Raw genomic sequence first — 12,750 nt, forward strand, 5'->3', positions numbered from 1 at the left:
AACGTGATGAAATCCTATTTATTTTCTAAAGATCTAATTTCATGGTCTCATTTGTAGCCAATGAAGGACACAGGTCCAGTCAAACCATCTTCGTCAAGAGGAAGGTTTCATTTTCCCACAAGCCGAGCACGTCCACCACTGACTCTCCATAAAACTACCACATTTCTCGCAAAGCCATCCCAGAGGCCGTTTGCTCGTATCGCGATCCATAGAAGCAAGGGTGTCTCGGGCTCGGTTTCGGTTCTTGAATGCGAATGTATCCCGCGCGGGCAGCTCGTCCTCTTGTATCTGAAGCGGACGCTTTTTCGAAGTAGGTTGCTCGGAACGTCTGGGTTCCGGGTGTGTGGTAGGCTGTTTCTCTTTCGGCGTTGGTCTTTCTGAGGCACATGCGTCGCAGCAGAGAAAACTGGACGGGTTCTCCAGCGTACATGTTGGACACGTCCAAGGGGCCTCATATGAACTATTGTCTGCTGTGAGGTCCAATACTTCTGGCGTGTGTCCTGACGATATCCCTGGGGTGTACTCGGTGCAGCTGCTTTTGAAGTACCAGCTTGTGCCGTATCCTGGGAGACTTCTGGAACAGATGATTCGCCTGAGCGAGGTCCAGCTGGGTTCTCCTGGCTTGGGGGGGATATATGACGATCCATACTTCTCACGTTCCTCCTCCTGAATCAACTCAATGAAGGCCTGAAGGATCGCCTCTTCATTCGCATCATCTTCTTCAGCTTTGGTCCTGAAGCCATTCCGTGATGCTTCCTCGGCAAGCTCGGTGCTTCTGTCCGTTCCCGAGGCACACCCATTTGTCACCTCCACACGACGCTGCGCGGCATCTGCTCTCAGTTTGCGGATGTCTGTTCCTCGAAGCACGGGGGCGCCTCCAAGACGCTTCCCGGAGTTTTTATTGAGGATCCTTCGTTGCTCAGCAGCAGCACGGGCTTGTCGGCGGGCCTCGTCAGGTGGCATTCGAGTCCCGCCAAGGCGTTTGCCTTGAGAGAGGAAACCTTCGCCTGTGTATCCCTTGATGACAAGCTCCTCGTGCTCATCCCGCAACTGATTCCACAGTGCATGAAACTCGCGGTGATGAGGCCCGTGGACAATATGGCACAGTCTGCTCTTGATCAGTTTAGTGATGCGTGGACGGGAGGTGGAAGATCATACTCATGCAGCATAGTATCGACAACCTGCTCGAAAGGAAGAAATTGCTTCTGATCCGAGGGATATCGTAGTCTTAGACATATTTTCTGGCCCGAGTTGACATTCAGCCCTAGAAGGTTTTTCTGTCCCGGGTAGAACTCGCAGAGGGCGCCAACTCGCCAGGAGCGCTGGCGCATGATAGGCTTGACGACCGAGGCAACTTTGCGGAGGATGAAGAGGGCCTCTGATTCACGGGGGCGTTTCTTTTCATGGCGATATTCGCCGATGAGAGAGTCAAGTTCTCTCATGTTGTATCATAACAGATGCAATCAGCCTAGCAGTATCATATTCCCTGGATGACCGGCTAGGCCGATTTGGAATCATACGCGCTGACGCGAATCGCACAACTCAAGATCGAGAAGAAAAAGGTTCATGGCAATATAGTGACCTTGGAATACATTTGCATCACGGCTGGTTATTCGAAGTGGTTTCGCGAGGTCTTTGAAAGAGAGCGAACAAAAGGGACTTGCCAGGACCTGGCCTTGCATCCATCGCTATGACTAATCATGTCGGCCGGTCAGAACTGGCTTGTGGTTATGCTTGGATATACCGACAGCCAGGGTGATTGTCAGATAATATAGCTTAGTACTAGTGCTAGTATTAGTGTTCACCTGGGAATATTTTGATCTACCTGGGTCGCTTCGAATACCTAGGTATCCTCGGACGACAGTAGTAGATTCATGTTCTGTTGCCCCGGGCCGCTGTAATACTAGACTAGTATGACAGACAAATATACATCTGACCAAAGTAATACTATGAAAGAGCACACTGAAGTCACTCACAACATTCGGAGATAAAAACCGAATGAATAAACCCCCATCTAGCAATATATCAAGGTAATTCCGTATATTTATTAAAATGCAACTGATTTATTTACTTCGATTGCTCATCACGTCATGTGACCCATCCAAAGCGGAGACTGGTTTATCGCAATTCTTATCATCAACAGTTTTCTTTTCTTTTCCAGCATTTCACTTCAACAAAATGACGAGCGACGATCAGTTCTTCTTTGACTACGTGAGTTGCATCAAATGCACTGAAACTTGACTTGGAAATCCCCCTCCTCATGCTGACCCTTCAACACAGCTCGCGTCCATACCCCATGACGTAAGGCGATACTCGACTCAGGTTGCCGACTCGATCGACCGACAAGTCGACCATGCGGCCACCACGATCCGAAATACTCTTTCCGAGCAGACATGGATTCCATCACAGGTGCGCCCGTCTGTGCGTAACGCTCAGAACATGCGCCATCCCCGTGGGTTCACCGACCGGGTGCAAAATTGGATGACTCGGAATCGCGCATGGACGGCGGCTATCCTCGCATTTGTTGGCACCGGATGTGTTCTTTACTATGGGAGTAAGAAGTTGAATGGAAAGCGGAGGAAAGCGAGAAAGGCTGGCAATGGAGCCCGGAAGGAGATTGTTGGTACGTTGAGAAGGCCTTACACGGGATGCGAGCGATGGGATGCGATGCCTTCTGCTCCATTCAATATGTTGATATGGTACATGTGCTAACCATACCGACGCATAGTCATCGCTGGATCGCCTCATGAGCCTATGACACGTGCTATTGCTGCAGATCTGGAACGCCGTGGATACATCGTCTACGTGACTGTGTCATCAGCAGATGAAGAGCACATTGTTCGGTCTGAGAACCGGACGGATATCAAGGCTCTATGGTTGGATTTGACTGCCGTAGGTTTCTTGCCAGATCAAAGGAAGTCAAGCAAAATCTAACATGATATGAAATAGGGAACCTCCACGCCCTCCGAGCTGCATCCGTCATTGCACGAACTGCGCTCACTGATCACACAGCCCCAATCTCCCCTCCCCGGCATGCCTCCTCACACCTGCCAGCTGAGCGGCGTCGTTATTGTGCCATCCCCCAACTTCGCCGCAGGCCCTGTCGCGACAATCCCACCTTCATCATGGGCCGATACCGTCAACACCCGTCTCCTCTCCCCAATCCTCACCGCACAAGTCTTCCTACCACTCTTGACCCTCCGCAACAACAGCAGTACGATAATCTTCGCCTACCCATCCATCTCATCATCCCTGTCGGCACCCTTTGCCGGACCGGAAGTTGCCACAACCCGGGCTATCTCAGGTTTTGCCACCTCTCTACGTCAGGAACTTCGCCTCCTCGAACACGGCAACGTTGATGTCGTGGAGCTACGACTTGGAAACATCGACCTGGGCCCTTCATACCGCAATGCGCAAAATCAAATCACCGGCACCGAGGTCCTGGCCTGGAGTGCGCAGCAACGAGCTCTATACGGCCCGCAGTACCTCTCCAGCATCGAACAGCGCCCCGTCGCATCCGCCGGCCCTAGCACCGTGCGCGGATCACCCGCGCGAAACCTACACCACGCTCTGATGGATGCCCTGGAACCGGCATCCCGGGATTGGATCGGCCGGCGTACGCGCAAGAAGTCTATTATGTACGTAGGTCGCGGGGCTCGGTCTTACAGCGTGATTGGCGCGTGGATGCCCAGCGGCCTTGTGGGATTAATGATGGGCTACCGTAGTGGACATTCGGCGCCCATGGGTAGTCCTAGCAGTGGCAGTGAGACTAGCTGGGAGCGTGTCTAGTGGTATCCCTGCTAGACTTCTTCGAAAAGAAGAATGATGCAGACCAGAGGGTCTGCATGGGCGGGTATGGCGGTAGTTGCCCCTATCCTCAAGTGAACTGGACTTCTCTTCTCTGGTTATTGTGTTCGGTGTGCATGGCACAGAGTGTACATTGACGGCCTTTTCTGGTCCTATGGATGTAGGTATCGTCGGCCACATGCTGCGAGCTGTGACGAAAGCCGCGCACGAATATACCTGCTTCCAGTTCCTCCCAGTACCAGTGCCGTCACTCGTATGGAATATGCGGGTGACGAATACGCTTTGGTGTGATGAAAAACTCATCTTTGCTCATTTCTTGAGACCTTACTTTTGAATAATCTGTACATACATTATGATACTCCTCGCTCAGGCGCCAATCGATTAATTAATTGGATAAATTGGATAAGTATAATAATTATTTATTGCATTTGCATTATTGCACATGCATTTCATGGACTCGGTTAGTCGTAATCTGATCTGATCAGGCAGTTGCGATTGCAGCTGTCGTCAGTCATTTGTCGTAGCGTAGCAAGTATGTAAATACTAGTTTTGTGCATAACTCCTCACAGCCAGCTGCAGGACTGGGTCGCGTCGAGTCGAGCATCAACTCAAGTCAAGTCAATATACGGCGTAACTACTACCTAGACCTGCACATGCTTCATCTCGCACGGTTCACCCTTCACCCCAGCCTGGTCCCCTGCTTCGAGACCGCGGCAGCGATCCTGCCCATAAAGAGGGTCTCGGGCCGATCTCTTAATCCGCCCCTTAACCAACCAATTCCTCAGCCAGATCAACCCCCACGTAACGAGGAAGATGACCAAGATCGCAGCAAGGATACCAAAGCAATACCCGGTCACGAGCGGCGATCCATTGGTCTTGATATCCAGGAAACTGTAGGCGTAAAAGCCCTCGGTGTGGACGGTGATGTATGCGACGCAGAGATAGAGTAGCAGGAAGAGGATGAGGAACGGGATGTAGATCCAGGGATGTGGGGCTGTAGTTGCGAGGGCGATTTCGAGAATGGCGTAAAGCGAATTGAGGCCGTGCTGGGAAATCTGTGTAACCATGTTGCGCATTAGGGCTGTTTTTTAGCTCGAAGGATTGGAATGTGGGGGTGGTGCCGGTGGTGTGTCGCAATCAAGTGCGACGTGCGCTCAGACCATCCGCCTTGCACATGGCAATCCCATGGCAATCCCATGACAGGGCTGTGACAAGGCTGCATGGATGGGGGAGACGAGAGAAGGGAAAAAACGTACATTCGACCAGCCCGTAAATACTTCTTTATAGAATGGCGGCTTGAAGAGGATGATCCAAAAGACCAGGGTAACGAGTGGTGGATACACGGTGATAGTTGTGTAAAGAATGCCATGCATAGCACGCAGGGCTCGCGGCCAACGGTCGAAGAGTACTGAGCGCCCAGTGTGAGCGTAGCAAGCAGTATGAATAGCGGCGAAGAGGGTATAGAAGCCCAATCCCCAGTAAGTTAACCAGGTGAAGAAGCTAAAGGACTGGCCGATAGCGTCGCGATCCCCATGGGTACCATCCCAGCCCCAAATGAAGAAGATCGAGACAAAGATATAGGTCGATATGAGGGCGCGCAGACTAGCGAGGAGAGTAGGAGAGAGGAGCCAGCTCGTTTCATAGTAATGGAGGTTGTCGTGAACTGGATCGACACCGAAGAGGGTCGAGGATGGAATGCGACGCATCGTGAGATACCAGTGAGATGAGATGAGATGAGAGATCTGCGATTTACACACCAGCCTGGAGAGGCAGATCTGTGAAAATCTTTTTGCGTGGGGCCAACACGATGCGATCGTGGGTTCTTAAAGCGGCGGAGTCTCGTAGCTTCGACGGAAATGGATGGGCACGCGACTCATCAACTCGACTCAACTCAGCCCGACATTTAAGTAACTGGGGAAAAGTCGAACCTGGCAAGGCAGAGAAGAATTAGACCGACGGAATTAGGTGAAATTTGGCCTTCTCGCCCGCAGCTAGGCTGAATAGACTCTACATGTGAGCATGTCGGCTTACGTTGCCTGCTTGAGGGGGAGAGGTAAGCGAGGCCACTGGCAGTTCATGTAGCCCACTTGGGTTGCTGCAAAAGTAGACTAACCGATCCGAGGTAGCAATGGTAGCAATGGGGCTAGTGCGAGTGATGATTCATACATTGCACTAGGATTAACAAGGACTAGGTTATGGTAATGGGGCATACTAGGTATATAAACCAAAGTTTGAAGATAGCTGTGAAGTAGATAGTGTAAAGTACATACTGTGACGTACTCTATAGTTCAGGATGCTAAGAGTATAAACACGATATAGAGTATGGGACGAACGGACCCCACCAGAAAAGGCAGGATCAAACCGCTCTGCAGCCAAAATAAGAAACGGCTCCACTGCCTCTCCACTGGAAGGATTTGATTGGTGAACCAAGGATGATGAAACATTGTGGGTATACTATCGTACCTATTTGTAGCATTGTACCCTACGAGTAGACTGCTCACATCTATTGTATACTCTATAGTATAGTGTAGTTTTGTATACTATACTCTACATATTGTACGGAATATATCACACTAATCGTAATCTGGGGTAAATACAAGTATTTAGGCTACTAGTGTATGCTTATACACTACATAAATTCCTCATTTTGGTGGTGATTAGGTGATCCGGCTTGGCACCTTGGCACCCCTGAAGTCACGGGATCCCCCCGTGACTGGCCCTGACGGGCACTCCTCTCTATGGAGAACCTCCCAATGCCACGACAATAAAATCCCCAAGTGGATCTATTTACCATTGCGATCGTCAGGGCCTCGCCCGTTTCGCTCCTTTCTTCCTTTCTGTTTTGCTGGGCCTCTGCCTCTGCCTCTTTCTCTGACGCATGTCAACTTGACTTCTTCATCCTTCTCCGAAAGGGCTGTCTTTCCTTTGGCCTCTGTCGCCCCCCCCCGCCCATCAACCCCATACTATACGCCCCATCACCATACTCTCCCCTCAACCTTCGTATCGCCCATCTTTGAACCCAAATGTTCCCCCACCCGACCCTGAGACATTCGCCCCGACTCTGAACGACTAGAGTGTTTGGACCCCTGTGACGTTTCGCTTCATCTCACCTCGCCTACACCATACCCGCCACATTGGACGATTGATCTTGTCCGCATTACCCCTGGAGACAAAGAAAGGTCGTGGTTCAATCTTCCTCCCTCTCATTCTTCCTCCCAACCCCCCTTCCCCACCATGGCGGCGTGGCCCCCTCGAAGTCTAGAGGAATGTCGCTCCAACTCCCACGATACCCTCCGAAGTGGCATGCCCTCTCCGCGCATCGAACATTATGACGGCGAGGTTCCCCCCGCCCTCTCCCCCCCTAGATGCATTCGCGGCCCAGGGCCGATTCCTCGCCCGCCAACTTGACGAGTCCCGCCGAGGTGATCGTCGCATGAGCCGTCTGCCCCCTTCCAGTGTCGCCCGCTCCCTTTCCCATGGCCGACCGGGATACTTCCGAGGACGCTCGAGCGAGGGCGAGGGTCAAACTCTCACTCGAAGACCAACGCAGAAGAACATCGTTCCAGAGGTCGAGGAACCTAAATACCGCCCAATCTCAGAACACCCTCGATTTAGTTCCGTCTCGCATGCGAGTAGCAATACCGAAGTCCAAGATGATCATTCTACCCCTCGGAGTACAATGCTACGAACCAGCAGCAGTGGATATGACATCCCACGCGCAGAATCCCCCGAGGAGGATGCATCGCTCGCCGGTGATACTCCCCCCGTGGGGGTCGCCTTCACCAATCCCTCACGCGATAACTCGACCGACTCGGTGTCTTCGTCACGACTTCACATCCCTCGAACCTTGGCTCCACCCCATTCCCCGAACTCGCGGCCTTCCAGTAGTACACGGGTCGGTCACCCGGAGAGAGAGAGCTCGGATGATGATTATAGCAGCTCCAATGCGGGCTCTACTTTCTCGAAGCCGCGAAAGCTGTCTTCTGGAAGTGCTGTCTCGCTGCCATATTCACCCATGTCCACGTTCCCTGCTCGGGTACACCCTCGATCGCCCTCTTTGAGCTCCGAAACCTCAAATAGTTATCTGCCCCGGCCGTCGTTCAACTTCTCCCGTCCTCTCAGTCGATCAAGCACCAGTCTCTCTGCCCCTGGTCCGTCAGCTACCTCAGAACCAACGTCAGTCCCTCAGGGCCACCAGCCAAGGCATATGCACCGCTCTAGCAAGCCAACGCCGATCCTTCTGCCCTTGGCTACGGATGCGATGGGAAATCCAATCGAAGGCGAACCGTCGTCTGCTGTCTCTTCGTATACATATGCTAAGTATGATCTCCCGCGAGGACGGGGTTTGTCCAGAGACTCGGTGATTTTTGCAGGCTTGCAAACACCGCATTTTGAGTGGAACGAGCCCTTGTTCGAAAATTCTCCGCCTCGCCATTCGGAAGAGATACCGCGCCTCGCTCGCACTCCACCCCCTACCGCGCGTCGGGAGGTGGAAAACTCGCCCAAGCCCCGTTCAATGCACGAAGTGCCTGCTACGCAAATCAAACAAGCTCCCCCTGTTCTGGCCTCGCCGCCAAGACCCCCACCGGCACCAGCAGCAGTCGCCCCGCCAGTTACTCCGCCCCGGCGGTCCGCGGAGGAGGTCGCTAAGTCGAAGAGCAATGAAAAGGATGATACTATTTCATCTGCCGATTCGGCAAGCACTACACGCCCACAGACCGCCAATACCCAGGCCAGCCCGGCCACTCTCACAGCCGACGACCATGTTTCAATGGGTATCGATCTGCATGAAAAGGGATCCTTGAACGAATCCACCTATCATATGCGGATAGCTGCGAAGCAAAACCACCCTACCGGTATGCTGCTCTACGCCTTGGCTTGCCGTCATGGCTGGGGTATGCGATCCAACCAACAAGAAGGAGTGCGATGGTTACGCAAGGCCGTGGACTCGGTTGGATTGGAAATGCTGGAGAATCCCGATGCCCCTGGCGCATCCAAAGCCAAGGAGCTACAGAAGGCGTATCGGGCCCAATTTGCTCTGAGCATCTATGAACTTGGCGTCAGCTATCTCAATGGCTGGGGTATTCACCAGGATAAAGGCCTGGCCCTTCGTTGCTTCGAGATCGCCGGACAATGGGGTGATGTCGATGCCATGGCTGAGGCTGGATTCTGCTATGCAGAGGGTGTAGGCTGCAAGAAGGATATGAAGAAAGCAGCACGGTTCTACCGCCAGGCCGAGGATAACGGCATGAGCATGGTTGGAAATAGTTGGTATGTACTCACCCGAACATCAATATTCCTCCCCCTTCAACACCTCGACTAACCGGTTCCTCACAGGATCTACAAGGACAAATATATGGCCGAAGACAAATCCAACGGCCGCTCCCGTGGGCGCACTGTTAGCAGCGACAAGAAGCCGCGCAGTAAATCACGGACCCGCAGCATCTTCCAGCGGAAGAAGTCTGCGGCAGAGGCATAGACTGTCTCACTTGCACAAATGTTACTGATGTTCGCCTTTTGTATCATTCTTATGGGCGTCCTTCTGGACTGTTCCATCTCCATCTTGCATCCCAAAGCAAAGTGTTTTTGGAGCGTTTTGAGCTGATTCCTCATAAATTCCCTTGACGACCTTCTTCCATTTCTCGGAGAGGTCAGTTTCATTTCTTCCACTCCTTTCTGGTTGTCAACCATCTTTCACATTTTCCATTACGTTCCATCATTCATCACTTCATCACTTTTCCTTTCTTCCAGTCATTCTGCACCTTTACTACCAAAGCCGCCTGGGCAGCTATTTTCGAGCCACGTTAGCTGGACTTTCCAGCCACCTGCCTCGCAGGCCTAATACTTCATTTCTTCGTGGATACCCTCTGCCTTTTATCACTTTTCCATTTCCCCACTTCCTGTGGCATATTTTTGATCTTTATTTCTTACGTGCCTCTTCGCTCCCCCCCCTGACCATTTTCGTTTCTTGGCCATATTCTTACGGGGCTGATCTCCCATTTCCGTGAACATCTCTTTCACTTGTGACATTTATTTTTTTTATTTTCCCCCCACTTGGTCATTTCCCGGCAGACACTTTTGGTGAATCGTGCGACGATTCGCGATGAATTCATGACACAATTCGGCCGCGGTGTGGATATTTGCATAGGGCATTGTGTAGCATGTGACGATCTATCTAATCGACCAACTACTTTATCGTGCTTCAAACCGGGAGGGCCTGGGAAATGGCCCCCTCTTAATCCTTGTAGTTCATCCCGTCTAGCTCCTGCGTATAATTAATCAATCAATACGGCGAACCAGAACTTGAACCATCCCCACTTCCTCATGAAAGCTACGGAGGTTTGTCTCTAACTGGCCCCGAGGGCCCATCTCTTTTGACGCCACGACGGGAATTCTTCCCACTGCGGTACTCGGTGCTCTCGGTGCTCACTTGACCAGACATCGCCAGGCATTGCTGGCTTTGACGCAGATTGGCTGTTCGGGCTTGGCGGAGCGCCTCCAGTGCAGCTAGTCTCACTGACAACCAATGAGGACCGCAGGGACCCAAGGGACCCCGGATAGTCGGTGCAACGGTAGATTTGCCTTCCAGCGAGAATCCCTAGACTGGGCTTACTGTGCCTTGTCCACAGTCTAGACGGGCTTTCTCGTGGCGCACATTATTGCTGCACCTGCATATGATCCTGAGCGGGCTACAGTTAGTGGCAGTTGCTGTTATTTCACCTCATCTCTTATCCACCTCAACAACCTCGGTTTCCTCCATTATCTCTCCTCATCCCGTCTCTCCCTTCCCCCCGAAGATAGAAATAGAGAAACTCAATCTGAAACGCCCTAGCGCTGTCAGGACCGCACGACGATCAGTCGATCGAAGAGTACACAACCCGCACAATCCAGGAACCGCCCCGCTCGGAATCCGGAGTCCCCAGAGTCCCCAGAAAAAAAAAAGAAACTATCATGAGACCTTTTCAAGGGAGGGGCAAAAGAAAACAAACCATAAACCAAAGAGAAACAAAGCCAAAGAACCTTGGCTCTACCGGTTCGTACCCACTCCGCTTGGTCCTCCTCTGCAAAGGCGTGGGGAAGGGTTTCTTCGTACATTGCATGACATGTGAATGCTTGGAAATAAGTTGAACAGTGTACTATTCCTTTTTGCCTCATTCTAGTCTACTCTGGTCTACTCTGGTCTACTCGTATATCTAGGACTAGCACCGGCCTACCCCAAATGCGTCCTTAGCGAGAGAATTATCTACCTAAAGTACTAACTACTACTGGTACCCTATTTTTATTCTTCTTTTAATATAAAGTAGTCCCTCACCCTCGAGAGATCCGGAGTCACCGGATTCAGGTTCCTGAAGCAGCCTATTTTGTTCTTTTTTTTGCTTTTTCTTTTTGTGTCACTCGTTTTGCACTTTTTGCACTCAACTTCTCTTTGTCTTTCCTGGATACCCCGAGGATTGATTCAAGTTCAATTCTTGTTCTTGTTCTTGTTCACTACCTTTGGTGAACACTAACAATCACACTGGTCCTAGGCACATCTTCACTCAAACCTCATCATGTCCGATACAAAGGCCGAAGCCACCGGCGTGGAAACCGCCGGTTTTGCGCCGCCAGCTAAACGTAGCTTCGGTTCGCGAGTCGGTGCTCACTTCAAGAAGTGGTGGTGGGCGCATCTGATCGTGTTTGTGATTGTCGTACTCGTCGTCGCACTACCAGTGTAAGTGCCAGGTAGTCTTCCAGGTTGACAGCAAAGACCTAGCCACTCAACTAACCTGTCATATACAGCATCTTCGTGGGTTACCCCAAGATCGCCCAGCACGATGTCAACGACTCCACCCTCGACATCACCGAGATGGTGATCAGCGATCCAACCCCGGATTCCTTCCAACTCAACCAAACCCAAGTCATCGGCTCTCACAGCTCTTACCACCCCGAGATCTACGCCTTCGATGCCGCTGTCTCACTGGCCGGTGCCGCGGCCCCATTCGCCACTGTGCGCGTGCCGGGAGTCAAGTCCAAGGACGGCGCCGAGGTGGAGGTTTCCCAGGCTGTCGATTTATCCGATGCCGATGCCTTTGGCGACTATGCCAAGGCCGTGATGCTGAACGAGGAGGTCTCGCTGAATATCTATGGCAAGCCTGGGTTGAAGGAGGGGTCGCTGCCAAAGACTACGGTGACATATGACAAGACTGTTACCATGAAGGGTAAGCCATTGCGCCATTCGTGTTGTGAAAGAAGAGATGTGACCGGATTGGACCGAGTTATACTAATCACATTCACGTCTTTCCAGGTCTGAACAAACTCAAGGGCTTCGATGTGACCGACTTCCACATCCTCCTCAAGCCAGAGAACGGCCGCAACATGAATGGAACAGTCTACATTCCCAATCCCTCCGTCATGACAATCACCATGGTGCGTCAGAAACAAGAAAATCCACCCACCTACTCATCCAATGGCCTCCACTAACTCAATCAACAGGGAAACCTCACACTCGACCTCTCCGTCGCCGGAACCCCCATGGGTCAATCCTACCTGGACGACCTGATTCTCAAACCAGGAAACAACACCATCCCAATGACATCGATCGTCAACCAAAGCGCCATAATCAGCATGCTGACCTCCAAAAACAACCCGTACAAAGATGGACTCGTGCCATTCGACATCACCGGTAACTCGAGCTACTACAACGGCAAGGAACTGCCTTATTTCACCAAGGCACTCAGCGCGAATAATTTGACTGTGCATTTGAATGTGACCAAGGCTCTTGCGGAGATTGGTCTGACAAATTTGTAATGTGATGTGATGTTTTTTTTTCTCATGTGTCTGTCATCTACTTCGCTTTTTACTTCGTTGTCAGTGGTTCTGAATTTTGTCTAATGTCAGCTTGAACTTGAAGGATACGACGTGTTCAAGGTTCGGAATGAGGCTGTGTGGTTGGCGGTTTGTAGA

General features: G+C 51.7%; 5 protein-coding genes across 5 annotated transcripts; 3 read left to right on the forward strand and 2 right to left on the reverse strand.

The window, feature by feature from the left end:
- Positions 1-93: 93 nt before the first annotated feature.
- Positions 94-1,442, reverse strand: N7509_008474 (metalloendopeptidase WSS1; the record flags this gene model as incomplete). Its single annotated transcript, XM_056633111.1, has 2 exons — positions 94-1,108; positions 1,159-1,442. 2 exons carry the CDS (start codon positions 1,440-1,442, stop codon positions 94-96), a joined length of 1,299 nt encoding a protein of 432 aa, XP_056483731.1.
- A 736-nt stretch (positions 1,443-2,178) lies between these two features.
- Positions 2,179-3,789, forward strand: N7509_008475 (DUF1776 domain-containing protein; the record flags this gene model as incomplete). Its single annotated transcript, XM_056633112.1, has 4 exons — positions 2,179-2,211; positions 2,281-2,623; positions 2,729-2,892; positions 2,950-3,789. The coding sequence occupies 4 exons, from the start codon at positions 2,179-2,181 to the stop codon at positions 3,787-3,789; spliced, it is 1,380 nt and encodes a 459-aa protein (XP_056483732.1).
- Positions 3,790-4,448: 659 nt separating this feature from the next.
- Positions 4,449-5,513, reverse strand: N7509_008476 (uncharacterized protein; the record flags this gene model as incomplete). The annotated part of the gene is made up of 2 exons (XM_056633113.1): positions 4,449-4,862; positions 5,064-5,513. 2 exons carry the CDS (start codon positions 5,511-5,513, stop codon positions 4,449-4,451), a joined length of 864 nt encoding a protein of 287 aa, XP_056483733.1.
- Positions 5,514-7,041: 1,528 nt separating this feature from the next.
- N7509_008477 (tetratricopeptide repeat protein) lies at positions 7,042-9,286 on the forward strand (the record flags this gene model as incomplete). Its single annotated transcript, XM_056633114.1, has 3 exons — positions 7,042-7,146; positions 7,220-9,078; positions 9,145-9,286. 3 exons carry the CDS (start codon positions 7,042-7,044, stop codon positions 9,284-9,286), a joined length of 2,106 nt encoding a protein of 701 aa, XP_056483734.1.
- A 2,071-nt stretch (positions 9,287-11,357) lies between these two features.
- On the forward strand, positions 11,358-12,594 carry N7509_008478 (DUF3712 domain-containing protein; the record flags this gene model as incomplete). The annotated part of the gene is made up of 4 exons (XM_056633115.1): positions 11,358-11,518; positions 11,587-12,005; positions 12,092-12,213; positions 12,280-12,594. 4 exons carry the CDS (start codon positions 11,358-11,360, stop codon positions 12,592-12,594), a joined length of 1,017 nt encoding a protein of 338 aa, XP_056483735.1.
- Positions 12,595-12,750: the final 156 nt, after the last annotated feature.

The sequence above is a fragment of the Penicillium cosmopolitanum genome (genome assembly GCF_028827165.1).
Source record: "Penicillium cosmopolitanum strain IBT 29677 chromosome Unknown utg000009l:1.0-9042332.0:1.0-9050551.0, whole genome shotgun sequence".
Classification (NCBI taxonomy): domain Eukaryota; kingdom Fungi; phylum Ascomycota; class Eurotiomycetes; order Eurotiales; family Aspergillaceae; genus Penicillium; species Penicillium cosmopolitanum.